The sequence below is a fragment of the Lynx rufus genome, unplaced genomic scaffold, assembly GCF_022079265.1.
Source record: "Lynx rufus isolate CCGP_SWC_20201006 ecotype Redwood Valley unplaced genomic scaffold, mLynRuf1.p SCAF_6, whole genome shotgun sequence".
In the NCBI taxonomy this organism is placed as follows: Eukaryota; Metazoa; Chordata; class Mammalia; order Carnivora; family Felidae; genus Lynx; species Lynx rufus.
This window is the reverse complement of record NW_025814878.1, coordinates 3,021,126-3,048,922: the sequence shown is the minus strand read 5'-3', so window position 1 is coordinate 3,048,922 and position 27,797 is coordinate 3,021,126. Positions and strand designations below refer to the sequence as shown.

The following is a 27,797-nucleotide window of genomic DNA, read 5'->3' as shown; positions in this document are numbered from 1 at the left end:
TTACGTTAGCCTCAAATTGTGATATGTGGTGTGACAGAGCCTTGGGTGACAGGTCACGAGGCCTCGATCACCGTGATAGCTCTTTACCTTATTAAATAATCTTAGACGGGCGCCTGGGTGGCTCAGTCGGTTGGGTGTCCGACTTTGGCTCAGGTCATGATCTCGCGGTTTGTGAGTTCGAGCCCCATGTCGGGGTCTGTGCTGACAGCTGGGAGCCTGGAGCCTGCTTCCGATTCTGCGTCTCCTCTCTGTGCCCCTCCCATGCTCATACTCTGTCTCTCTGTCTCTCAATAATGAATAAACGTTAAAAAAATTTAAAAAAAATAATAATCTTAGACAATGGCAGAAACTCTCCAAACTTCAGTGTCCTCATCAAGGAAATGGGTATCAAGCCTGTTCTTTTCATTTCACTGGATTGTTTTGAGAATGAAAATGCACTCATTCCATGGTGTATTATAGTGGTTATGAACTCAGCTTCCAGGGCCATCTGGGTGGCTCAGTCAGTTGAGGATCCGACTCTTGATTTCAACTCAGGTCATAATCTCACGTCTCGTGGGTTCGAGCCCTACGTTGGGCTCCACACTGACGGTGCAGAACCTGCTTGGGATTCTCTCTCTCTGCCCCATCCCTGCTCATGCTTGCTTGCACGCTCTCTCTCTCTCTCTCAAAATAAACTTAAAAAAATAAAAAGAATTCAGCTCCTAGAAACCACCTTCTTGGTTCACATTCCAGCTCCTATAGTGTGACCCAGAGCAAGTCCCTTAACCTCTCTGTGCATTGGGGTGGTTGTGTTGTTATGGAAAATGATACTCACTTTAGAAAACGATTAACTTACCCCCATCCTATCTATCAGATCCTATCAGATGAATATCTGGTAGAACATTACAAAGTCACGGCAAAAGCAGGCCAGACCCGTGCACTGAATAGGTAACATCCTAGACTCAATCTGCTAAATGCTGGCCGCTCCCAAACCAGCCCTTCACTGAGTGGTCCTGCCTCTTTCGGAACCACTGCTCTATACCCGCACTACTCAAAATGTGGGGCCAGCAGCCCTGGCATCACCTGGGACCTTCCAGAAATCAGAGTCTCTGGCCCCATCCCAGACCTACTGGGTCAGAATCTGCAATTTAACAAGAGCCCCAGGTGATTCATATGCACCATGAAGTTTGAGAAACGCTGCTTGAGCTCTAGCAGTTTCAAACCTGAGTAAAGTATGTCATTTGTTAAGGATTTCTTAACAGTCAAGGGCCATGCTGTCCACTACAGTAGCCATTAGTCACATGTGACTGTCGAGCACTTGAATTACGGCTAGTCCGAAATGAGTATATAAAATACACACTGCCCAGGAGCTGATTATAATGTTTTTTGTCAATTATATCTAAATAAATAAAATACACACTGGGTTTTAAAGACTTAAGTAGGAAAAAATATAAAAGGTGTCATTAATAACTTTTATATTGACATATGTTGAAATGATAGTATTTTGGATATATGACATTAATAAAATGTACAGGCATACCTCCTAGATACTGTCACTTCCAGGCCACCTCAGTAAGGTGAAGATCATAATAAAGTCAAATGAATGTTTGTTTCCAGTGCATATAAAAGTTATGTTCACCCTACACCCTAGTTGGTTTCAGTGTGCAATGACATTATGTCTAAAAAAACCGATGTACGTGCCTTAATTAAAGAATACGTTATTGCTAAAAAATGCTACCCATCATCCTCTGAGCTTTGAGTTGTAATCATTGATCACAGATCTCCATAACAAATATAGTAATAATGAAACCGTTCGAAAGATCGTGAAAATTACCAAAATGTGACACAGGCACGAAGTGAGCAAACGCCGTGGTTAGAACGGCAGTGATAGACTGGCTGGAAACGGGGTTCCCACAGACCCTCAGTTTGCAAAACACACGACATCTGTGAAATGCAATAAAACCAGGGATGCCTGTATGATTAAAATTAATCTCACCTGTTTTTAAAAATAGGCCACTAGGGAATTTTAAATAGTTTTTAAGTTTATTTATTTTGAGAGAGAGAAAGCACACACACAAACAGGCAGGGGAGGGGCACAGAGAGAGAGAGAGAGAGAGACTCCCAAACAGGCTGTGGGCACAGAGCCCGACGCAGGGCTCGATCCCACGAACTATGAGAGGATGACCTGAGCTGAGATCAAGGGTCAGACACTTAATTCCCCAGGTGCCCCTGGAGAATTTTAAATGACAGATTCGGCTCACATTCTAGTTCTGTCGAACAGCACCGGTCTGGGTACGGTGATTGTGCGTTCAGTGGCACCTGGGATGATCTAACGTGGAATTACCCAAATGTGGCGTCATGTGCCTCTGTGCGCTTCCTGGGAAGAAGGTTCGTGTTTCCATCAGTTCTCAGACAGGTCTGCACACCCACACTGGTCAAGGACCAGGAGTGAAAAGCAAACTCGGTTCACACAAGTTCTTCCCGGGAGCCTCCGAGTCCCAGCGGGGTGTAACCACCTGCCCCCGGGGAAGAAACGACCCTGCGCCCTGGCCCTCTGCTTCTTGGTGCCTTTTCGTTCCAGAGACTGAGGTGGTGAGAGCCTCGGCTGGCCGGGCCAGGAGGCCTCAGAAAGCTATGCTTGAGGGTGGGTTAGCCCCTTTCTTCACAGCTGGGTGTTGTAGGTGCTGGAGAATAGTTCAGCGAGGTGGAAGAGCAGAGGAAACGCTTCTCTGAGGGTGAGATAGGCAAGGATGGTTCCAGAACATTCTCTCATTGGGTTCAACCCTGCGGTGGGTCTGAGACAGGAAGAGCTTTTCCAAGATTCTCTGCAAGGTTTGCCCCTACTCCAGCCGATGGAAGGATGCCAGCTAGCTTGAGCTTTTTTTAAAAGGCTGGTCCTGAGGGTGACGCTAGCCTTCTGGGAGAGTCCAAGGGGCAGCTTCCCCAGAACTGCCCAGGGTCCCACAGACTAAACTCTAAGCTCCTCCAGGGGCCAGAATCATGTCTTTGGGTGCCCAGAAACTAACACATAGGCACAGACATGAGCTAGGATCCACCCCATGTGGTCCACAAGGCCCCACACGACTTCCCACACACGCCCCACCTGCCCCCTTGCTCGTTCCACACAACCGCACTGGTCGTTGAACACGCGAGACGCAAGCCTGCCCTGGGGGCATTTCTGCCCTCTCCCATGTGGCACCACACCCATTGACTCCCTTCCTTTAAATCTTTGCTCCAAGGTCACATTGTAGGCGGGGTCTACCCCCTGCCCTGTCCTGCCCTCCATCGCCCTTACCTTCTCTCTGTTACCCATATTCTTATCACCTTCTATAGCTGTGTAATTGGTTTATCTGTTGTTTGTTGTCTCCTGTAAGTCCCACGTGCCCAAGCAGTGCCTGACCCTGAAGCAGCACTCGGTAAACACGTGCGGAATGACCGTGTTACTCCTACCCGGAGCTCTGGTTTCCTGAAAGCCTGCTGTGTGCTAACGACCGAGCCAGGTGTCTCCCCTGGCAATCGTTCACACAACCATCTGGTCAGGTGGATGCTATTGTCCCATTTCACAAATGGGAAGACAGGTTCCCAGAGGTTAAGGAGGCTCACTGAGGTCAGACGGTAACCGCTGAGCCCTGACTCAACACCCAGAGCCGCGCGAGTCAAAGCCCTGGGGTTCCGTTGGGCTCTCCGAGGGAGTGGGTTTCCTGCCCTCAGTCCCTGGTTCAGCTGCACTGGCCTGGGGCCGCCCCGCACCTAGAAAACCTCTCGGACTGCTGGGAAATGATGCTGTGGCAAGGAGACGCGGGTGAGTGTGTTTGTCTCGCTCTGTCCTTCAAACCACACCGCAAATTCAACTGGGCTCCCCTTCGTCCTTTCTTCTAGTGGGCTCGGATGTGTGCCCTTCAAGTTCTCCTCGTGGAGTTGAATTATTATGTGATTAAACCTGTTCCTTTAGGCTGAAGCAGTGTTTGAGGAAACGAAACTCCCACAAAGCAAATACTGATTATTGCTTCTTGCCCAGAGATGTTGCCTGTTCTTCCGACAGACCTTGAGGCTAAGAGCCAGGAAGTTTGGATAAAGCTTACCAAATCTCTACTTACTACAAAAGGAGAAAGCCAAAGGGGCAGTAAATAGGGGGAAACACTCAACCTCCCAGGTAGTTAAATCAGTGCAAAATGAAAGCGAGCTCTGCTTTAGGGTCATTTCAGCAAATTTTAGAAGTGATACAGGTCCATGTTGGCAGGGGTATGGAGCTAGCTGCAGGCATCTTTATAAACTCCTGGCGTCTGCGGAAGGGCGTTTACCTATGTGTATCAAAAGCCTTGAAAATGCCTGTTCTCCTCAATCAAACAATTCAGTTACAGGAAATATTCTTGAAAAATTATCGTGAATGTTGCCCAAAATGTGTGTACGTGGATGTCCAGGGAGCCTTGTTTATAACTGTTTTAATTTTGAAGAATTGGAAACAACCAAAATATTCAAAATAGGGCAATGGTTAAATGAATTATGGTATATTGATTCAGAGGAATACTTTGTAGCTATTAAAAAGAATGTTGAAGAATATTAATATAGAAAATATATGCTGACAAATGAAAATATAAGGTTATAAAATAGTATGATAGCACATCTTTATAAAAGCAACGTGATTCTACTATAGACTTTGCAAACCAAGTGGGAGGATTATACCCAAATTTGACCCTGGAATGATGGGGTTATGCTTTTTTCTTAAACATTTTTTGGGGGCTCATGTGTGTTTTCTGTATTTTTCCTATAAACATGTAATATTTCGGGAGAAAAAAATAAGTTGTTAAAAAAAAATAAGTTCAGGGGTGCCTGGGTGGCTCCGTCCATTAAGCGTCTAACTTTGGCTCAGGTCATGATCACATGGTTCATGGGTTCAAGCCCTGCGCTGGGCTCTGTGCTGACAGCTCAGAGTCTGGAGCCTGTTTTTGGATTCTGTGTCTCCCTCTCTCTCTGCTCCTCCCCTGCTCATATTCTGTCTGTCTGTGTCTCTCTCTCTCTCTCTCTCTCCCAAAAATAAATAAATATTTTTTAAAAATTAAAAAAATAAGTTCAGTTATCAGAAGTAGAACTTGGTGGAGTGAAGAAATACGTTAACATTTTAGCGTTCCCACGGGAAAACAAATCCTACCAGAGTTCCTGTCTGGTTTTTAATTTTGTTTATACTTATGTTTAAAAAAAGCTAAAAAGGAATGCATTTATATCAGTGTTTTCAAACAGCTTACACTTTTCCTGCCAGAAGGTGTTGTGATTGGCAGGCGTGACAGTGGAATACTGTTTGGAAGCGATAGTGAATGAACTCAAACCACAACGACCACATGGACGAATTTAAAAAGCAGAGTATCAAGAGAAAGTCAGTTATAGAGGAATAGGTACCCAGTAGGATTCTAATTATATAAATTCCAAGCTCAGGCAAAACTAACCAATATATTGTTTGGGGGGACCTACTACATCTGTACTAAAACCATAAAGAGAAACGAGGATGATTAACAGGAGACTTCGAAACAGCATTTCCTCAGGGACAGAAAAGAGGCACTGGACAAAGGTAGGGCCCCGGGGCACTTCTGAGGTCCTGGTTATGTTGTTTTACTCCAGCTGAGTGGTGGGTACATGGATGTCCATTTCATAATTATTATTTAACTATATCAATTATATGTACTTTTTGATATAGTTTTATAATAAAGAAGGAAAAAAAGAGAAAAGAAAAGGAGATGATTTATCCTGCTTACAAAGGGCAGCCACATTGTCTGGCATTTTCCAAATGGTAACGAATGTTCTATACTTACTATGCGTGGGGATGGTTCTAAGTCTCCTTATGTATTTTTTAATATATATATAATGTTTACTTTTGAGAGAGAGCAACAGAGACAGAATGTGAGCAGGGGAGGAGCAGAGAGAGAGGGAAACATAGAATCCGAAGCAGGCTCCAGGCTCTGAGCTGTCAGCACAGAGCCTGACGCAGGGCTCGAACCCACAATCGCGAGATCATGACCTGAGCCGCCGTCAGACGTTTAACTGACTGAGCCACCAAGTGCCCCTCTAAGTCTCTTTAGACGCATTAACTAGTTGAGCCTCATCCCAGTCTTATGGAATAGATCCCCATTTTACACATGAGGAAACTGAGACTAGAGAGGTTACGAATATGGTTCAAGATCACACAGCCACTGAGTGTCAGGGCCAGGAGCTGAATGAAAGCCCGTCGGGCTTCATTGCCACCATTTGGACCACTCTGCAGTAATGCTCTCAGCGTGTTCTCGGTGATCAGGACTTTTTCTTCCTAAAGTATACAGTTGGCTCTTCAACAATGTGAACCTTAGGGGCATTTGACCCCCTGTGCAGTCGAGAATTAGTGTATAACTTTCAACTCCCCCAAAACTTAATAGCCCACTGTTGACCAGAAGCCTTACTGATAACACAAATGGTCAACTGACACCTATTCTGGATGTTATATGTATAATTACTGTAAACTAGAGGGTGCCTGGGTGGCTCAGTCTAAAACATCCAACTTCGGCTCAGGTCATGATCTCACAGTCCGTGGATTTGAGCCCCAAATCGGGCTCTGTGCTGACAGCTCAGAGCCTGGAGCCTGCTTCAGATTCTGTGTCTCCCTTTCTCTCTGGCCCTTCCCTGCTCGTTCTCTCTCTCTCTCACTCTTTCTCAAAAATAAACATTAAAAAGAAATTTTTTAACGTACTGTAAACTAGAGAAAGGTAAACGTTAGGAAAATCATAAGGAAGAGAAATCACATCTGTCGTACCATCCTGTGCTTACTGGAAAGATCTGCCTCGTTCAAACCCATGTTGCTCAAGGGTCAGCTGTAGCTGTGGTTTCACTTGACCCCTCCCGTCTTAACTTGGTAAAATAAGAGGGCATGGAGCCTTGCTCAAGGTCACGGTAGATAACGTGTGCCCTTCAGAGAAAACCACTGAATGTTCCCTGCCCAGCTGGAGTAGTTCTCCTTTGCTTTCGCTCAGATTTCCTTTCCTGTCAAGGCCCAACAGCACTAATGGCTCCAGGAAAAGTCAGGCTGAGCTCGTAGTTGCTCTTCTGGGCCCGGACTTCTTGGTGGACTCCATCTGCTGTTCTTAGCTCCCGTTCTGGCTGGCAAGGGAAAGAGAACCAGAAAGCCCTCCCGAGGCAACAGTGGCAAAGACATAAATTATGTCAGGGATGCGGTTGACCAGAGGATGTGCTCTGCTGTCTTCTCACGGTCTGAGGCTGCACATTTCCTCCTGAAGCAGGCACAGCAGCTGACTTGCTCAGAGATCCTACCAGAAGCTGGTGGCCCAAGGAGTTAGGCCCCCCAGTCCACTTCCAGTCCTACCTCTGATTTCCTGGGCAACTTTTGGGTGCGTCCCAGCCGGCTTTGACCTCCGTGAACGTACTTATGAAATGAAGGAGGAGTCATTCTAACGCTTCCTGGATGCGTTATCACTCTGGGCACCGAGCTGGGTGAGCCAAGGGCAGCCCTCTCTGGACCTGTTCCTGAACAGCTGCACACACAACAGGGCGGGCCTCACGGCCGGTGTGAGTGTGCAGGGATCAGGTCTGCCCTGTTTTGTCCCCTGGGCCCGAAGTATTTCTCTGGGTAGCTCAGTTACCGACTCAGATCCACCATTTCATGCCTTCTCCAGTTTTTTTCAAGACTCTTTCAGATCTTCCACCCTGCTTTACTTCCTCATTTTGAGCAAATATCCCTTTTTACTTAAAAAAAAAGAAAAGGGGGGGTGGGGAGATGGGTCTGGGTGGCTCTGTCGGCTGAGCGTCCGATTTTAGCTCAGGTCAGGACTTCGTGGTTCGTGGGTACGAGCCCCCCATCGGGCTCTCTGCCGTCATTGGGGAGCCACTTAAGATCCTGTCTCCCTCTCTCCATGCTCTCTTTCAAAAATAAACATGAAAAAAAGAAAAAAAGCATCTGTTCAGAATTGCCTAATTCTCCTGATACCAAAATTAACCTCACTGTGTCTGTGCCCAACCTACTGTCCTTTCCCTCCCCAACGGAAGAAGCCAGCCACCCCGGCAGTATCTTGGGGCCCCTTCTCTCTTGCCCATTACTGTTTCTTCCATTAAAGATAGCATGTCTTTTCATTCTCTGTCTTAGCGATTTTTGTCTTCGTCTTTGATTTTCAGCAAGTTTGTTATGTGCCGACATGTAGTTTTATTTAAAAATATTTGGGGCGCCTGGGTGGCTCAGTCGGTTAAGCATCCGACTTCGGCTCAGGTCATGATCTCACGGTCCGTGAGTTCGAGCCCCGCGTCGGGCTCTGTGCTGACTGCTCAGAGCCTGGAGCCTGTTTCGGATTCTGTGTCTCCCTCTCTCTCTGACCCTCCCCCGTTCATGCTCTGTCTCTCTCCGTCTCAAAAATAAATAAACGTTAAAAAAAAATAAAAAAAAAAATTTTTTCCTCTGGCATCTGCAGTGAAGTGACTTAAGGAAGTCCTGCAAGATTACGACGACTACCGAACCAACCGAGTGAGTCGTCTTACTTAGTTCTACCTATGGCTCTTTCAGGCACAAGACCGCCTACCCATCGTGCCAGAATATTTACGTAGAGCATTTTTAAATCAAAGTACTCCAGGGGCGCCTGGGTGGCGCAGTCGGTTAAGCGCCCGACTTCAGCCAGGTCACGATCTCGTGGTCCGCGAATTCGAGCCCCGCGTCGGGCTCTGGGCTGGTGGCTCAGAGCCTGGAGCCTGTTTCCGATTCTGTGTCTCCCTCTCTCTCTGCCCCTCCCCCGTTCATGCTCTGTCTCTCTCTGTCCCAAAAATAAATAAACGTTGAAAAAAAAAATTAAAAAAATAAATGAAAGTACTCCAAGTGCTTTCTCTATCCCCTCCATAAATATTTACCGGGGACTCTTTGGTGAGCCAGGCCCCGAGCTGGGTGCTGGAGATACGGCGGAGGGCAGGAACGTGCAGAGCCCCACGTGCTAGGAGCTTCCAGTGGCTTTCAGTGGGTGTGACCCGCCTCCAGAGAGAATGGACTTTTGCTTCCAGCACACAGAGTGAAGGTCAACAGTCTTTATCCATCTGGTGTCCAGCTCGTTTGAAGCTGGGTTTCAGTCTTTGTGAGGACTGCTCCATTTCGAGTTGATTCTTCCTCCTGGGAAGGAAGCCGGTGGGGGAGTCCCCGCTGAAAGTCTGGAGGTCTCCAGGCCCCTCCTCTGTGGTGGTCTTCTCCAGTAAGATGAACTTCTCAAAGCATTTTTGAGCTTCTCAGCTGCTCAGTGAGCCCTTCCAAATCAGCAAATCCCTTGAGGGGAAGAGAAGCATCTAGAGTCTGTCTCGCTGTGTCTCGTTTAGGTGCGGTTCCCCTTTGTCTGTGAACCCAGCTCAAGTTCTGTGTGCCTTTCAGGGCCCTGGACACCGGTGTGTGTCTCTCAACCCTGTGCTTGGCTCCTGAGCCCCGTGGCTGCTGTGTTTCGCTTGACTTCCCTGTCTTCCTGCTCTGCTTGCAAAGGGACAAATGCCTCAAAGGGAGACTGACCGCTCAGAGGGTCAGGCTCGCGGCCACACTGCCCTTCTCTAGTAGCATGGACCCCTCTCCCTGGCTGTCTTGGTAGCTCTACAATGGCCATGAAGCCGCTTGTGATTTAATTCAGTTTTCCGTCTGTTCTCGGCACAAAAGTTGCTATAATACAACTTAGTCTGACGTGGCCCCAAGTGAGCCACGGGACGAATGCCATTTTAATTGTCAGAACTTTTTAGCACCTGCGATCCACACCCCTGTTCTGCTCACCAGCGGAGCCCACCTTCTACCGAGCGTCCCGACCTGTCTCTCTTCGCTGCTGTGCGCCTCATTGCTTCATGCTGTCTCCCCACTCCCTGCCTGTCTGGATGCGAGATTTCAAGATTGTGTTCCATTCCAACAATGGTGTGGATGTGGGCGGCTGAGCACCCACCTGCCCTCCAGAGCCGGTGACGGGGTGCGGCGAAGTTGGTTGTGTTCCTGACGTTAGTTAACTCAGGTTCGGGTCCTCTGATGAGCTGTTGGTTTCGTTTGGTTCGGCTCGGCGCTGTCTCTAGCGGGCGAGAAAGCCCCGGACTTTCTTCTTCGTTTCTTTTCGGGATGTTTGAAACATCCCGAACTTGTGGAGGAACTTGTTGGGAATTAGAAGTGGAAATCATTGTTTTTTCCCCTCTATTTTCATAGTCAGCACTGAGATTTTGCATGTGAATGGGGCAAATATTGAAACCAATTTAACAGTGATACAGCAGTTCGTTTGTCTTTTAGGCACAGGCGTCCCACGCGACCTATGTTATGTAAGCTCACAGCGTCCTCACTTATGGTGGCAGTTCTGTTTCTCATTTTAGGTACCCATAAAAATCGAAACACAATTACTCTTGTTCTTGACTACATACTTCACACGTTTCATTCCATTTACTCCTTACCGTAACCCAAGGAGACTAGTATTAATTTTTCCATGTAGACTTTGATGTCGCTCCCTTAGCAGAACAAGCCTTTGAATCTAGCCCTGTGGGACTCCCAGTCGTGGTGCTTGGCAGGCCTGCTCTCCGGCTCTCCACGTGGCTGTTCCTGCCATGGGTATTATCTGCTCTCCTGAGACTTATCTTTGCAGAATTACGGAGGAGATCAGCCACTTTATCCCAACTGATTTGTGTTAAAGAATGAGATTGTGCAAGCTGGGCAAGACCAGACTTTCTGAGGATTTCTCATCTCCTTAGGAAAGAATGTGTGGCAATTTATTTTGGCAAAGTACAAACTGGTGTATTATTAACTTGCTGTGAGTCACGATGCTTGTTTTGTGTGATTTTTTTTTTTTTTTTTTTGAGATCTTGAAGCCAGAACTGCCAACAACAACAACAAAAGGATTAATTGTGAACTAATTTATTGTATCTGCCATTCTTGATTTCAGGCAAGTCTACTTAGCATTAACAGCACTTGTACAGAGATGGGAAATTTTGACAATGCTAATGTCACTGGAGAGATAGAGTTTGCCATTCGTTATTGCTTCAAAACCTGCTCTTTAGAAATATGCATCAAGGCCTGTAAGAATCTTGCCTATGGAGAGGAAAAGAAGAAAAAGTGCAATCCGTAAGTTTCTTTTTCTAAGTTTTGACATTAGATGATAGGCATATTGGGTCTAAAGTTTCTATAGAAAAGTAAAAGTCGAAAATAAACCAAGACACTTGTAAAAAACAAAAACAAAAACTAAACTAAAAAGCCATAACAAGAATTATTTTAAGGCTGCACTAATTCAAACAATGTGCTATTGATGCAATGATAGATAAGTAGGTCAACTGAGCAGAATCAGAGGTCCAGATGCAGACCTAAGCTATATTTGGGAGTTGCTAGGATCAAGGGGCTATTAGAAATCGGTGCGGAAAAGATGAACGTCAATGCATGCTGTTGGGAAATTTGACTTCCCGTACAGGAAAAACCAAACCAAAAACCTGTCTCACACAATCTGTAAACAGATTAAAGATTTTTTCCAGGGCACCTGGGTGGCTCAGTCAGTTGAGCGTCTGACTCTTGATTTCGGCTCAAGTCATGAATCCAAGGTCATGGGATCGAGCCATGCATTGGGCTTTGTGCTGAGCCTGGAGCCTGTTTAAGATTCTCTCTCACTCCCTTTGCCCCTCTCCCCTGTGGTGCTCTCTTTCTTTAAAAAAAGGTGGGTTTTTTTCCCAATTGCTATGAAAGGATATCACATTAATTTTTAGGGTGCATTTCCCTGATTACTAAGAAAGATGAGCAACTTAGACACTTAGGGGTCACCTTCTGTGAACTTCCCATTCCTATCTTCTGCCATTTTTCTATTGGGTTGTCATTTTTGTCATTTATTTACAGGAGGGTGGGAGTTTTTTTAAACCCATTCTTCATTGGTTATGTGTATCTTGCATATCTTCTACTTGTTACTTGTTTTCTAACATTGTTTATGATAGCTTCCCTTGCAGAGGATTTGATGTCCAGTTTATCAGTCTTTTCCTCTAAAATGTCTGCCTGTTGAGTCTGCAGAAAAACTGAAGGTTATAAATCTCTTCTTCTCTATTTTTATCTATTAGAATGTTTTCATACTTAGATCCTTTCGCATTACAACTGGAATTGATTTTCTGTGTATGGTTTAAGGTTAAGGACCACATCTTTGTCTTTCTCTTGCCTACATGGGAAACTTTGAGCACAGTTTTTTGATTACCAGTTAGGGAGGGGGGATAGATTGTTGGTCCAACCAGACTCTCCTCTGCTCTGAAACTTTCAGGGTAGACACGAAGCACAGATGAAGTACATCACTGTCGCACTCATGGTTCTCCAAAACAGGGTCCTTCTTGTCTTGCTAGTGTCTTCTGTTATCCCCCCAACTTATACCTTATGCTTAGGAAACCTGGAATAGTCGTTGTTTCAAAGCTATCGCCCTGACTTTTCCAAACAGAGGCATTCCTCATGTTTGTTCTGGGACTGCCTTCCCAATGCCACTGCTACAAGTAGCAACCCTGATCCTGTCCGTTTTTCAGACTCCAGTCCAGTCAGAGACATTTACTCAGCCCTTGACTGTGCATGCATGCTGGGCCTCTGCTGTAATTCTCAGAAGGACTATGGTGAGGTGGTTGAGAGGATGGACATTGAACCCTGGTCCACCATGTATGCAGTTTGACCTTGGGCAAGCCCCTCAACCTCTCGATACCTCAGTTCCCTCACTGTAACATGGGAATAATAATAGCACCTACTTCAAAGGATTGTTGTGGTGTTTCCCTGAATTTGCCCGTACTGAGCCTTCAGAACAATGTCTAGAACATGATGAGCACTCAACAGGAAGCAAGTGAGACATGAAGCACACAGACAAGTAGACCTAAAAATCCACAATAGGGACCCCCCTGAGGTTTGGGCCAAATACTCAGCTGTTGACACACAGGACGAGATTTCATGCGGTCTGTCACAGAGTGACTGCTGGTGAGCCACTGAACAGCCAGAGTGGAGACTGCTACACTCCCAGGACAGTCAGGGAGACACAGCAGCGGGACCTGTCCAGCCCCGGAGTAAGGGCTACTGTAACTCACCCCAGCCGAGCAAAATCAAACCTTGCCAGGGGCAAACTGACTTGCCCATCGGTGAAATGCCTGCTGGAACAAGACTCCATGCTTTTTCAAGGAAAAATAGCCCAGAGAGGATTCTGGGACAGTGGCAGGGTGGGAAGCACCAGGAACCGGTCTCCCTTGGCAGACAACAATCGCACTGGTACCATCTGTCCGATGTAACTACTTTGGAACTCTGGAGTCTAGTGAAGGCTGGCAACTTCCAGAGGAAGCCTTGGAGGGGACATCGAGGTCAATTTCAGTCAATGTCAGTTCTTAGCAGGATAGCAGCTACCCATCCCTCACTCGCAGCCATAGCCATGCCAGTGTTCCTGGAGCAGCTCACACATCTCTCACAGGAGTCCACGTGGGATATCTGTCCTCCAAATATCAGGGATCTGTGCTCTGACTGCAGGTTGCCGCTTCTGATCACAGAGGCACAGACACAGAGGTGGGCAGCCATGACTGTATCTCCTCCAGTTACTGGGATCCAAAGGGGGTCCTCAGGGGGGTTACCCACAGATTTTTCATCAGCTACTATAGAGGCCAGAAGGCAGTAAGGAAATATATTCAAAGTACTAAAAGGAAAAAAAAAAAAAAAGCTGTCAACCAAGAACCCGATAGCCAGCAAAGCTGTTCTTCAGGTTTCTGTTCTGAGGCAGATACTAAGACATTCTTGGATAAACAAAAGCCAAGGGACTTTGTTAACACTAGAAATTTCTGTCTTGCAAGAAATGCTCTAAGGGGCCCTGCAGGGTGGGCCGGAAGGATACCAGACAGTAACTCAAAGACCTACAAAGAAACAAAGACCTCAGGAAAAGCAAATACACAGGCAATTATAAAAGCAAGTATTATTTAACCGTGGCATGTGCTTCCACTGTTTGTTTTCCACAAGACTGAAGAGACTAATATATATATTTTTAATTATTCATCTCTCACTGTTGCTGTAACTTTCGTTTGTAACTCCACACTGTTTTTTAAACTAATTTAAGAGCGGAATGCATTTAAAGGAATGATTAGTTGGTGACTTTGGTCACGCAGTGTAGAAAGGTGCAATTCTGTGACCTCGGCAACGCACAGAGGTGAGGTTGGCACTATAAAGAAACCAAGGGGGGCGCCTGGATGGCTCAGTCCCTTGAGCATCGACTTCGGCTCAGGTCATGATCTCGTGGTTCATGGATTTGAGCCCCGGGTAGGGCTTACTGCTGACAGTGCAGAGCCCGCTTCTGATCCTCTGCCCCACTGCCCCCTTCTCTCTCAAAAATAAACATTAAAAAGAACATCCACAAAAAGAAATGAGAATGGAATTTAAACATTTCACCACAAAATTGAGCTAAATACGAAGAATGAATACAATAACGCAGGTAGTGAGGGACACTGATGCTAGAAGATAGAAACAAATGGCAAGTGACAGAAGAAGTCCCTCCTTATCAGAGTTACTTTCAAGTGTCAATGATTTAGAGACAGAAATTGTTGGAATGGATAAAAACATAGGAGCCAAAGGTTGCCAGGATCAGGTTCTTGGGCCCGACAACAATAGACACAAGGCTGGACCCCACAATCAAAGTGCAGGCAAGGCTTTATTGGGGCCGCAGCTCGAGCTGAAGAGAGAGACGGCACTAACAGAGCGGTTGGGCTGATGGCCTTGTGCAGGGAAGAGGCTGGCCTCACGAAACAGGAGGAGGGGGGAGCAGGGGAGGCCCCTTTCTACAGAGAAAGTAACCTCATCCTGATCGGTTGGAAGGCAACTCAGGCTGCTTGTTGGTGCTTTTTGGAGCTGGGGTCCTCTGCTTTAAGTCCAGCTTGTACATGGGGCCACATCCTGGGCTCCCCTTTGCAAGGGAAGCAGTTTAACAATTGCAGCTGACAGGGGAACGTGGGTGGCTCAGCCGGTTAAGCATCCGACTTCAGCTCAGGTCATGATCCTCATGGTTCGTGAGTTCGAGCCCCACATCGGGCTCTGTGCTGACAGCTCAGAGCCTGGAGCCTGCCTCGAATTCTGTGTCTCCCTCTCTCTCTGCCCCTTCCCGCTCACACTCTGTCTTTCTCAAAAATAAACATTAAACAAAAACAATTGCAGCTGACAGAAAGTGCCCGAGGTGCACAGTCTTTTGCTTGGGGCTAGTTCCCAGGGACCGTCAGTGTCTCACAGCTCTGTGCCCTCTACAAGAGACTCCCTCCGGATCCAAAGACAGAAACAGAAGATCTTCCATGTAAATAGTAACCGGAAGAGAACAGGAGGGGCTGTGCTAATATCACACGAAATAGACTTTTTTTCAAAAATTTTTTTGACTTATTTTTGAGAGAGCATGAGCGGGGGAGGGGCAAAGAGAGAGAAGGGGACAGAGGATCCATAGCAGCGAGCAGCGAGCCCGATGTGGCCTCCAACCCACGAACAGTGAGCTCGTGACCAGAGCCAAAGTTGGTCACTCAACCGACTGAGCCACCTAGGTGCCCCACACAAACTAGACTTTAAAGCAACAAAGATCATAAAAGATAAAGGATGTTATATGCTAATAAGAGGTTCCGTACAGCAAGATGTGACTGGTCTGTTTTGCTTCGGGAGAGTCAAGCCTGTGGGGGGCGCGCCTGGGGATGGAAGGGTCCTTGCTGTTACCAAAACTGCTAGAGCAACACCAGGACAGTCTCGGGACCTCCCTGGAGGGAGGGGTCCTTCTGGACAGGATTTCAGGGGATGGGCAGAATGCGGGAGGAGAGGCCCCACAAGGGAAAAGTCAAGTGTGAGGCGTGTACTTTCTATTTCACTTTTTTTTTTTTGGCGGGTTGGAGGAAGCAATCAGCGGAGGGAGGACGAGCTGGCACGGGGTCTCCACACCCAGGCGGTCAGAGAATCTGTCACTCGTGCAGCCTCAGCAGCCCAGCCTCTGGTTCCAGGATTGTTACCAAATGGCGAGGAATGAGCGATGGGGTAGGATGAGCGAGGGGTAGGGCGTGAGGAAAGCAGGGGAGCTTCCCACCCCCAGGAACATTCCAGAGGATTATGGCCAAAGACTGTGTAAACCAGAAGCCGTATACCCAGCACTATCATTGTTCCCTGTCAGGGGAGGCCACCAAGCCCTGCCAACCTCAAATCCAGCGAGAAGCAGGGTACAGAAAATGCTGATGTGTGATTCTCCTCCTCCTGATCCCTTTGTCCCCCACCCCCACCCCCTGGTTGAGCTTTCACCCTGTCCCGTCTGCGTTTGGCCACCAGGTACGTGAAGACCTACCTGCTGCCTGACAGATCCTCCCAGGGAAAACGCAAGACTGGAGTCCAAAGGAACACCGTGGACCCAACCTTCCAAGAGACCTTGAAGGTACTTGCTGGACAAATCTTCACATGCTAAGTCCCCCGTCCCAGGCTGGGCACACGGGGCCAGAGTTCAGCAGGGTGTTCTTCGAAACTCTTGAGTCAGTTAAACATAAGTAACAGACACTTGTACGTTTCTGCAGGCCTCTGTCAATCAGTGACAGGTTGGTAGAAACTAAATGGCAGCCTTTGTACAGGAAAAGTGCAGCGTCTGCTGGACTTGAGAAGGCATTTGATTAATGATTTCTGAGAAAATGGTGGAAAAGAACCTGGCTGCCTCCCAAGCTCTAAAACTGGTTTGTCCTATTGAATTTTGATGACTCTCAGAGAGGGACTTCTCGGCCGGGTACCCTGTGTATTCCTCTGCTGAGTTACCGTGTTCATCAAAGTGCTCCTTTATCGTAATCACTTGGCAACCCCAGGCTGCTGCTTTTATGGAAAAAAGAATAGTCATCTTATGAAAAACATTGTACTTTCACTTTGGTGCTGAGAAATCACGATTTGTGATGTGGGGCAGAGCTAGAAAGTGACTCTGGGGATTTGGGGTCGACGGGTGGAGATGATGTCCGGCATCGGCTGAGAGCTAGATGTGGGAGGCTCCGTGCTAGAAGAACAGTCCAGATGCGCTGGGCATCCCAGGGACCCCATTGTTAAGCCTGAACCACGAGAGGGCCTGATTTGCCTTCCTTGGCAAGTAGGGACACTTGTGAATGCCCGGCCAGGAACCATCTGGCGGGCTGACACGAGTCCCATTTGTTAAGTACTAAAAGCCACTGTTTTCTGTGTCCCTGCTGTGGCCAAGTATTTTCTATACCCCCTGAGCTAGGTATTGCAATCCTCGTTTCCCAGTGGGGAAACCGAGGCATAGAGAGTACTCAGAAGGACAACTCTAACTCACAAGGGACTAGCAGACCTCTACAAGATCTATGTTCATAGGACTCCCCAAAGGATGGCTTAAAAAATTTTTTTTAATGTTTTTATTTATTTTTGAGAGAGAGACAGACAGAATGTGAGTGGGGGAGGGGCAGAGAGAGAGAGAGGGAGACACAGAATCCGACAGAGCCTGACGTGGGGCTCGAACCCACAACCTGTGAGATCACGACCTGAGCCAAAATCAGAAGCTTAACTCACTGAGCCACCCAGGCACCCTGCCGAAGGATGTTTTTTAAAGTAGCCTGTGGTTCAGCAGGTGTGGGTGGGGCTCAACGGATCACCGGTCTAGGACCCCTCTGGTACCAAGTCGCTAGAGACTGGTCTTCAGGTGGTTTTGCTCACACATCTGCTGAAAGAGTTTTGAACAGCTGTGTACCACCTCACACATTGTAAGTTCTTATCTAAAACCGCGTTATAAGTTTAAGGTGTTTTGTACTAAACAAATAAATATTTCACATTTTACGAAATGAGACAAAGAGGAGGATTGACTATATTTTAGATAAATATATAGTTTGATTTTTAAAGTTTTAGCCACCTTATTCAAAATGCACGCAGGGGGCGCGCCTGGGTGGCTCAGTCGGTTGAGCGTCCGACTTCGGCTCAGGTCATGATCTTGCGGTCTATGAGTTCAAGTCCCGCGTCAGGCTCTGTGCTGACAGCCTGGAGCCTGTTTCGGATTCTGTGTCTCCCTCTCTCTCTGCCCCTCCCCCACTCATGCTCTGTCTCTCTCTGTCTCAGAAATAAACATTAAAATAAATAAAATGCATGCAGAATCTCAAAGAAAACACCTAAAATTTGTATCCGTTGGTTCTACCCAGTAGATGGTAAATGTTTCGGTTGTCCTGGAAAACTTTCCGGATACATTGAAGAGAATCCGTGTCCCTCATCTGTTCTCAAATCAGAGCATCCTGACACGGGCCAAGCCTTACTTTTCACAGAAAGGCATGTGAGGCAGCAAAGATGGGGGGGAAGAGAAGCGGAGCAATCATTGAGAGTTTTCAGAAATCAGTGTTTCGGATGATCTCTGTGTTTAGCACGCGGGAGGTTCATCCAACCGTGGGCAAGCCACCGAGAGAGCCTGGGATGTGAGAACTGTCCTCTGCCAATTTCAAGAATATTCCTGTGCAAACTGAGGATCTAGAAGCTGATCCTCAAGGTTTTCTAAGCAGAAGGGAAGCCGTCCTGCACCCCAGGGCTGCTGGCACCCCACCTGAAGACCAGTGTAGGGGGCCGGGGAAGGATGGAATGCGACCCCTGATCTGGGAGGTGTTGGGTGCCCCCGGACAGCGGCGGTCTGCGTTCGTGGGGCTGGGTTCCCAGGGGAGGCTGTAGCAACCCCACGGTCTGCCAGGACCGCCTCGTGGATGTACCATGGCGATGGGAACAGGTCTTCTTTGCAAAAGCGACTTAGTGGACCAAAGGGAGCAGTCCCGTTGGTCGCTGGGGAGGAGGGGCGCTCGTGTGTGAGCACCTGAGAAGCAGGTCTGCATTCCCAAGGGAGTGGAGGACAGGGCTTTCCGCACACAGGGTGGATGGAGATCACATGGGGGACAGTCACCTGCCCTCCCTGGGACGATTCTTTCTCAGAGGGAGCAGGTGCGGCGCCGTGAGCGGTCAGCCCTCACAGTGTGGCCATGAAGGGAATAACCAGGTTAACTTAGAGTTTAAGGACAGACTGGGGAAGGAGTGCAGGGCAGAGTCAGAAACGGACCATGGACTTGAGGGAAGACAGACTGAGAATCAGCCCAAGGCAGTAGAGGGATGTGGCTTCCGACCACAATGGGCGCTGATAATCCCAGAGGGAAGAAAAGGGGGGGCGAGGGCAGAAGGCAGCCCGGCCTGAGCGGGGGCTGTTCACCGGCCTGGGCCCACTTCCCCTCCCTCTCGTCCATCATCTACCTGGAAGGGCACTAACGGTGGTCAGGAGACGCGACTCAGGGAAATGTGCGTGGCTGCTGTAAGTGGGTGTGAGGGTCCCGCCCCGCAGTGTGACAGGAGCACACCCTCAACACGTTGTCGTGGGGGCAGCACAGGGCAGAGAGCAGGCTCCCGAGGTCTGCAGGGCAGATCCGAGGTCTGGCCTGCTGGGCCCCCAGTGAGGAAGCCCTAAGACTGGCTGTTGCCCCTGTAAATTGGTGAATGGCAATACTCACCTCGGGTGCTCCTGAGGGGTAAGGAGCAATGTAGCTAAAAGTCTGGTGCCACACAAGGGTTCAGTAAAGTTTGACTTTTGTTGTTATTGAGAAAATCCAACAAAGAAGCTTGGAACAGGCTGTCAGAGGCTGAGTGGAGTCACCGGCTCTTGGGAAGCCTGGCTGTGTCCCTGGCCTTCGGGAAGGGGCACAGGGCACCCTCACACAGGGCCTTTGGCCTCTAGTCCCCATGGGGGCAGAAGCCCACCCTCACTGGAGGGGAGGCGCAAGCTTTCTTGGCCTCCGTCTGGGCTGAGGCTTCTGGGGGGGGGGCGGGGACAAGGGGAGGATGGTCAAGAAATACTGTGTGACCCTGAGTGCTGGCACGGGCCGTCTAGGCAAATGCCCATGCTAAAAACTCATGCTTTACATTAAAACCAACAACAGCAAAACCTGAAAACCTTGTTTTCAGTATTTTGGGACAATCCTGGCCAGGCAAGTTCAGATCCTAAGCTGGGACAGATCTCGAGCTGGATGGGGACTTTCATCCTTGCCTTGGGGACAGAACTTGACAGCGAGAGAGGACTTAGCAACCCACTCTTCCCACCCCCCCTCCCCCACCCCTCCCCGGGGCTGAGCACAGGCCACTTAGCTGGGGAGGGGAGTTGTTCTGTGCTTGAGAAAGCAGAGACACCCCTCACCCCCGCTCCAAGCTGCTCAGTACATCCTGACCCCATCAGGACCCTGGCTCCAGCCTGTGGGAGGAAGGCCCGTGTGGCCCAGGGGAGGGGGGGCAGTGTGGGCTGGGGGCCCAGACTGACCGCCTCTGTTCTGCCTCCACAGTACCGGGTGGAGCCCGCCCAGCTGGTGACCCGGTGGCTGCAGGTCTCCGTGTGGCACCTGGGCACGCTCACCCGGAGGGTGTTTCTTGGAGAGGTGACCATTCCTCTGGCCACATGGGACTTTGAAGACAGCTCGACGCAGTGTTTCTGCTGGTATCCGCTGAGGGCCAAGGTGATGTGTGGTTTGGGACTGAGCTACCCGACTCCCACTGTGAAAACGAAACCCATTCAAAGGGATTGGAGAAGAGAAGACCTACCAGGAAACCTTGGCTGTGACTCTTAGATAGGAACGTCCCACGGAGGAGAGGCTTCATATTGCGATCTCCGGGGTGGGGTTGGGCTGAGGGATCTTTACCTGCTCAGGTTTGTGCCGAGTACCCAAGAGCCCCTTCCTCAGCGTAGCCCAAACAGCAGCCTGGGTCAGGTCTCGGGGTTGAGGCCTCCCCTGCGGGCCACATGCTGCCCCTGAATTCGGGATCACTTGGTTTCAGCAGGGGAGCCCTTGGCTCCCTGCTGCCATAGCCAGAGTCCACTGCCTGCACCAGTCAGACCGCCCCCTGTCATGCAGGCTGTGAGGTATTGTTTCTAGATGCCCGACCCAGGCACTCCCAGAACAGTAATAGCTGAAAAAAGCTGGGCCAGATGCTCTCGGCAGGGCCAGGGCTGCCCTGACCAGCAGGGATTTCAGGGTGGGGCGCTGGGGAGGCCAGGAGAGGAGGAGCTGATAGATTTAGGGGTCTGCTCACAGGCCACGCAGGTAAGAGGAGAGCCAGGGGAGAAAGGTTCACCTTTCCGGGCAGCTGCTTTTTACTTTCTGTGCCAAGATCCAAGGTTGGGAGAGGGTACGGATGAGGTCATAGGGGAGGAGGAGCGTGGGGCCCTGTCATCTAAGAAATGACTACAGGTGTGCCAATTGCCCCAAAGTCTGGCAGTGAGGCTGAGTTTCTACCAGGCCGGGGCAGGTCCTGTGTGCTGTTTCCTCTCAGAAGCCAGGGAGGCTGATTCGCCATCTCTCTGATTCCCGGCCTCAGTCAGGTCAAACCGCAAGGGTCTCCAGCCACCTGCTCTCTGTGCTGCTCTGCGCAACTCGGTATCTACATCCTGGCACCTTACGCTCACCCTTCTCAGAGCCTAGTTTGTCCCCAGACATCCACTTGGGAGGTCTGCTTGGAATGCTTTCTCCTGTCCAAGGTCTGCCTAAGACTTAGCTGAAATCCCACCTCCTCCATGAAGGCTTCCTTGATTCTCCCTGCCAGATGTGCTTTCCCCCAGGATCCTGTACTTGGGTGCCCTGCCTGTCTTCCCTCTAGGACCCCTTGCTTAGGGACAAGACTAGCCGCCACCAAGGCTTGTGGGAAGAGAAGGTGCCAGGCTAAAAGACATCCCTCCTAATACCAGCTAATAGACAGTGCGACCCCTCCCTCCACCCCGGCTCACCCTGCTGGATTGGGAGGGTCCTGCTCAGGGGCCTGCCCCATTAGTGAGGGTGGAGGCACCCGAGGGCCAGCTGCCTGCGTGTGAGGCAGCCAGGAGACCTAGAGGCCAGTGTAGACAGGGGCTGGCCCCACCCTCTCCTAGGAGTCCTTGTCCTGGGCAACCGTTCCTCTTGCAGCGGGATGAATCTAGACCCTTCCTCTGCCCCTCAGGGTTAAAGATAGGATTGGCTTGTAGTCTGGCAAAATCACTCCAGACCAGAGAAGCCACCAGGTATGCAGGGGAGTGTGCTCAGGGCAGTGGAGTGGGAATGGAGAGTCCCCACCAAGGCAGGAAGGACCAGTCCCGCCATGGGCATGTCCACTCCACCCCAGGGCACTCCCCAACCTGCAGAGGCTTTGCAGGGGTAAGGCTAGTGGGGAAGGGGGACAATTAGAGGAGCCCAGAAAGTTCTGGGGGCTGAGGAATCCTGCCTGTGCTTCTGTCTCTCGCCCCAGGCAGAGAAACATGAAGACAGCATTCTTCCAAATAATGGAGAACTTGCAGTCCGGGCCAAACTGGTCTTCCCTGCAGGGCCCAGAAAGCTCAAAGAGGCCCAAGAAGGTAGGTGGCCTCCAGCCCCACGAATGTTCATCTGTCACCGTGTCACTGTCTCCAGAGCAACAGGTGGTATGACGATTTCCTTTTCTGCCACCCGCTGAGCCTGCAATGCTCCAGTGACTTTCCAGGATCTGGGAAGCTCAGCCTGGGGAGTGGGTTCTTGGAACCTATGACTTGGAACGGAAGTGAGGGGCCAAAGAGGCCACCACGCCTTTGATGTCCACTTTGCGAGGTTCTGAGGACACCAGCCCTGGGGCTTTCCTCCCAGGGGGCTGGTGGTCTGGACAGTCCCCCTGGTGCAAACCACCCCACTGCCACCTGTCTGGAACGGGGAATGTTCCCCTGACCGCCTGCACGTAGGTTGGGAGTATGGCTCCTTAGGAGAACCAAGAGCACATCTCAAGGCGCTGGGGCCTACAAGGCTGTGTGTGAATGCGCACCGGCTCCCAAGCAGGGAGCTATTGCCCAGCTAGATAAGGGATCAAGGGCAGGCGCTTGAGGTGCTTACAGGAGATTTAAGTGAAATAAAGTGGGGCTTAATGGAAGAGAGGAGGGTGGAGGGGGACGAGGGAACGAATGATTCCATGATGCGTTTAGTGACCTCTTGCCTGGAAGAGGAAGGTCTGTGGCCAGAGCTCACAGGGCCACCAGCAGGCCAACCCCCTAGAAGAGAGGTCTTGGGGCCCCCACATCCCCCCAAACCACCCCCTACAGCTAGACCGAAACCCCTACAGCCTTCCTCTCCTTGGGTCCCTCTTTACTATCTTTGCAGCTTCCATTCTTGGATTTGGGTGATCCCTCCATCCTGTTGCCACGCTGGCCTTGCAGTGGGACAGCATGTGAACAAGGCCAGCAGAGCCTTCCCCCAGTGGATGTCCTCCTCTTCCCGTCTGCTCCCTTGGGGCCTCAGGGCTCTAACGTCCTCTTGCTGTCGGTTTTGGGGTGCTACGTGCAGAAGTGGGGCTCACAGCAAATGCTGCTTTCCTTCCAGGGACGGGAGATGGGCCATCCCCTAACGGTCAGCTTTGTCTGGTGGTGCTGGGAGCCAAGAATTTACCTGTGCGGTCAGATGGTACCCTAAACTCCTTTGTTAAGGGGTAAGTATTCTATTTAATCAACCATCATTTACCGATTCCTGGAAGCTACATAGGAAACACCAGAAAGGGCAAGCCATTTTGAATTTGTATTTTAGCTTTCCTGGGAAAATCCGACACTGTGTTAAAGACTCCGATTTCCAGAACTCAGGGGATTTGGCCGTGTGGAGGCTAGATCTGGAACACTGCATTTTAACCCCAAACCCAGATCTTACTGGTTGATATAATTGCATCAGAAAGTCAGCCTTTCCTGGCTGAAACGGAGCTTGGAAAAAAGCAGTGCGTTTGGCACACATTCCCTCAGTTTAGCGTCTCCTCCTGGATTAACAAGAAGATGGAGTCTGTTTATTTCATCCTTATCCACTACAGGTGTGCCGGTGTCTCTAAAAGTAAAGCACCACCATTAATTACTATACAGAATTGCTTCGTCCCCAGTGACATAATGGAAAAATGGGGGCTTGCCATGTCAAGACAGCGCTGAGTTCCTATCCTCAGGCTGCCACATAACATATGGCCTTGGGCGACTTATGTGGCCCTTCTGCATTTACTTCCTGAGAACAGGGTTAAGGGGAGAGAATGTGTGTGCGGAGTCCCCGTCCCTGGGTAGCAGGTCTAAAGCCCTGCTTTGCCTGGTGGTAGGCATTACCGAGAGGGGGGATTACGATGAGGGGCCGAGTGGCCTGGAATCCCAATTACCCTTAGTGTCTGGAGCAGACTTTAGCCCTAAATCCGGAACATCCTAGCAAGAGGTCACATGGCCAATCCTGCAATTCCCATCCTGGTTCCCGGCTTGGAATTTTTCTTTTGTGGTGGATTTAGCCCTTCTGGAGGGCACCAGGGGCGGAAGCCGGGCAGGACAGAACTGCAGAGTCAGGGTCTCTCTCTCTCCTGCAGCTGCCTGACTCTGCCAGACCAACACAGGCTGAAGCTCAAGTCCCCAGTCGTCAAGAAGCAAGCTTGCCCCCAGTGGAAGCACTCCTTCACGTTCAGTGGCGTAAGCCCTTCTCAGCTGAGGCAGTCCAGCCTGGAGTTAACCGTCTGGGACCAGGCCATCTTTGGTGTGAACGACCGCTTGCTGGGGGCAGCCAGGCTTGGTTCCAGTAAGTCCGTCCGAGGTATTTATTGGGCCTAAGCAGCACGGCTTATCCTTAGCGACTGCCTTACGTGGTTACCACTGAAAGGGCAATCGTGCTTCCATGATGGCAGGTGATTTGACGGACTTGGAAATGGCCTAACTCACTATAATTAATTAGATGGCCACGTCTAGTTCTTACTCTACAACTGAGCTCTAACAGAGAAGCATTTCAACAATTTAGATCAGATGTAGATGTGCTAACGACACAAAAATGATAGGCTTCAAAATGGGCTGGGAACAGTACTGGCTTTTGTTTGTGGTGTCCATCATAAAAGGATTATTTTCTTACGGGAAAATACCTTAATCCAAACAAATGGCGACTCAAAGTAGCTCAGAAAGAGTGGGATGAAAGGGTGATGCTCCTCAGTGTTGCTGGGCTGGGGTGCTGCTGGCTTTGTGGGGGAGGTGGCCCTTGGTGCAGGGGGTCGCACACCCTGGCTCCTGCCCACAAGTAGTGCCCCTCAAACACTGTGCCAACCAGAGACACCTGCACCCATCTCCAGAGGGCCCCCCCCTCCCGCCCCGAGGCCCTCTGAAGACAAACCAGAATCGTTCAATTACTGTTTTGAAAGGAACATTGTTCAAGGCACACCCCCTTCCCGTCGGGATTCCTTTCTGTCTGCAAACCTGGCTCCCAGTCTGGGACACCCCCTCCCCTCGATCCACGGCCACAGTAATGTATTAAGACCGTCCACTCACCTCGAAGAGCCAACCCACCAAACGCGTCCCCTCCTTTCAAACTATGGGAAAGAAAGCAGCTTTGGGCTCTGAAGTCCACACAGGATTTAGGAAGGGAGGCCCGAGCGCGTTCTGTTCCAAGTTTCGTATCGGGGCAGAGGTGGTCTTGCCCTTCCTCACCAGTGGTTGGCATTTTCATATGGTCTTGAGGGTGAAAAACGCTTTAAGAGGTTTGTCTTTGGCTTTTTAAAATACTTTTTAGAGTAAGAGCCTGAATGGGGGAGGGGCAGGGAAGGGGACAGAGAATCTGAAGCGGGCTCTGTGCTGACAGCCACTCGAATGCTTAACTGACTGAGCCACCCAGGTGCCTCGATTGTCCTCCTTTTTAAAAAGCCAAGGTGAGGCACCTGGGTGGGTCAGTCGGTAAAGCGTCTGGCTCTTGATTTTGGCTCAGGTCACGATCTCACGGTTCGTGGGTTCGAGCCCCACGCTGGGCTCTGTGCTGGCAGCACGGAGCCTGCTTGGGGCTCTCTCCCCCCCCCCACTCGCGCTCTCAAAAATAATAAAGCCGAGGAAAGGGCTGGGAAGGTGGCATGTCTCATCACCCCCCATTACTGATTTGTCACCTCACTGCCCTCGCAGAGGAAGACGCAGCTGGCGGTGTGGACTCATGCTCTCAGTCAGAGCTTCAATGGCAGAAAGTTCTTTCCAGCCCCAATCTGTGGACAGACCTGACACTCATTCTTCACTGAAGCCAAGGTTCCAGTCCGCAGTGGGAGTCTCGAGTGCCGCATGCCAGAAGGTGGCTGGACGTGTGGGTGTGGACGCTCGCCGGCTGCAGCTGTAGCGAGAACATTCCTCCACACCCCCACGTGTATTTATGTTCAACGGCTGATGGTATAAACATGAGTCTCGGGTTGGTTTTGTGCTGAGGTGTGGAAATGGTCCGATTTCAATAAATGGTCAACACTCCCCTCTGTCCCCCGGTGCTTATCAAAGAGTGAAACTTACGGCATATGCATTTGAAAGAAACATTAAGAGCCCTGGCGGGTGTTAGGGTGTTAGGTCCCTCGAGGAGGCAGATCAGGCTGCCCTGGGGAGTGCCGAGGGGACCCCCGTTTCGGCTCGGTAAGCGCCAGGGTCCACCCGAGGGGCAGCAGCAGGTGTGGAGAGCACGGCCCCCAGGGCCGCTAGGATGCAGAGTCCGACGAGGACCCTCCCACCCCGACACGCAAGTACACACCCACGGCCACGGCTTGCCTTGCACATCTTTTTATTTCTCAATCTGTGGTGCGGGGTTCATCTGCACAGGACTCTTGCCCGGAAAGGAAAAGGACACAGCTGAGCGTGACAGGGCACCGGTGGCGAGACCTGGCATTTCAACAACTTTTCGAGGAAGCGGTAGGTCAGAACAGGTTCTCCTTGTGGGAACAGAGACCGGACCAGGTTGGAAGAGTCCCTTCATAGCTGGGGCTATGTGTGCATGGTTTCAAACAAGAAGCTCGGACAGAAAACCGAGCCGTGCATAGTCCGTTACGTGCACAGAGAGCAGAGTGAAAAGTCATGTTCACAGATGTGATTATAGCAGTTAATCAACCTCATCACTGCCCTCACGTCACATCACCTGCCATGGTTGCATGGTTTTTAATATGTAATTCTTTTATTCTGTAAAAGGTAACAAAATATACAGAATGAAACTTTCCCTTTGTAAAACTAATGTTACAAACCCATATTGTCACATATATAAATAACTATTCTCGACAGCTGATCATTAATTGGTGTGAGTCCAACAAGGTAGCCCTCTGTTAAGCAAGAAAACAAAAGTTCATCTAAGACTGGAGTGTCCTCCCTGTTGATCCTGAACTGGAGGAGGGGAGGAAGAAAAATCAGTGTGTGCACTGTGTGTGAGTGCTTTAGACTCGGTTTTCAAGATAATTTTCACCCCTCAAAAAATATACAAAGATGGATCCTTCATAGAAATCAAAAATCAACTTGAGCTAATTTCAAATACAGAAAAAAGTATGGCACAGAATATAAGCCACGATGTGGTTTTAATTACAGGGAATCTTGTATCACACATGCCAGCATGGACTTTACAGGCATCTTTCCTTAATTCAGTCCTGCTGTAGGCAAAGACCAGGAGGTGATTCAATAACAGTAATAATGAAACCAGGCCTGTTTGGCACAATGATACAATTGGGAAAAATAAACCAGGGAAGCGTCCACTGATCCCAGCCCCAGAATATTCCCGCTGACATAACTACTCTCATTTTAAAGGAACTGGACTTCGATGGGGGTGGGGGTTCTAGATTTAAAGAACTACAAATACAAGCTCTGGAGTCTGCCAGCGATCCCCCCACAAAGCCCAGATGTGAGGCCCTACCCCTGTGCCCCACCCCACCCCAGTCCTGGCCTCACATGGCCTCGAACTCGTCGATCCGCTGCTTGGTGTTGCCCTGCCGGATCTGACGCAGCGTCTTGTACTTGTCCCGGCCTTGCCTCATGTTCTCGTTGTGGATGATGTCGTTGTGGGTCCTCTTGTTCTCGTCCCTGGCCTGGGACAGCTCGTTGGTCAGGGTCTACAACGTGAAGCAGCACAGGTCAGGCACG

General features: G+C 49.8%; 2 protein-coding genes across 5 annotated transcripts in view; one reads left to right on the top strand and one right to left on the bottom strand.

Annotated features, from left to right (window-relative positions):
• Window positions 1-26,159, top strand: part of SYTL3 (synaptotagmin like 3) — an 83,268-nt gene extending 57,109 nt beyond the window's left edge. For 2 of the 4 annotated variants that reach the window (XM_047103285.1, XM_047103284.1), the window contains exons 9-15: window positions 10,875-11,053; window positions 16,244-16,346; window positions 20,248-20,418; window positions 22,178-22,283; window positions 23,272-23,377; window positions 24,269-24,489; window positions 25,830-26,029. In XM_047103285.1, coding sequence (XP_046959241.1) covers window positions 10,875-11,053; window positions 16,244-16,346; window positions 20,248-20,418; window positions 22,178-22,283; window positions 23,272-23,377; window positions 24,269-24,489; window positions 25,830-25,939 — 996 coding nt within the window. In that variant the 3' untranslated portion in view covers window positions 25,940-26,029. Of the gene's footprint in view, window positions 1-10,874; window positions 11,054-16,243; window positions 16,347-20,247; window positions 20,419-22,177; window positions 22,284-23,271; window positions 23,378-24,268; window positions 24,490-25,829 lie in introns of all 4 variants that reach the window. The other 2 variants (XM_047103286.1, XM_047103287.1) reach the window with 2 other exon arrangements.
• A 284-nt stretch (window positions 26,160-26,443) lies between these two features.
• EZR (ezrin) overlaps window positions 26,444-27,797 on the bottom strand; it is a 52,062-nt gene continuing 50,708 nt past the window's right edge. Inside the window, 1 exon segment of the mRNA XM_047103288.1 lies at window positions 26,444-27,766. Within this exon segment, the coding sequence (XP_046959244.1) occupies window positions 27,602-27,766 (165 nt within the window). The 3' untranslated portion in view covers window positions 26,444-27,601.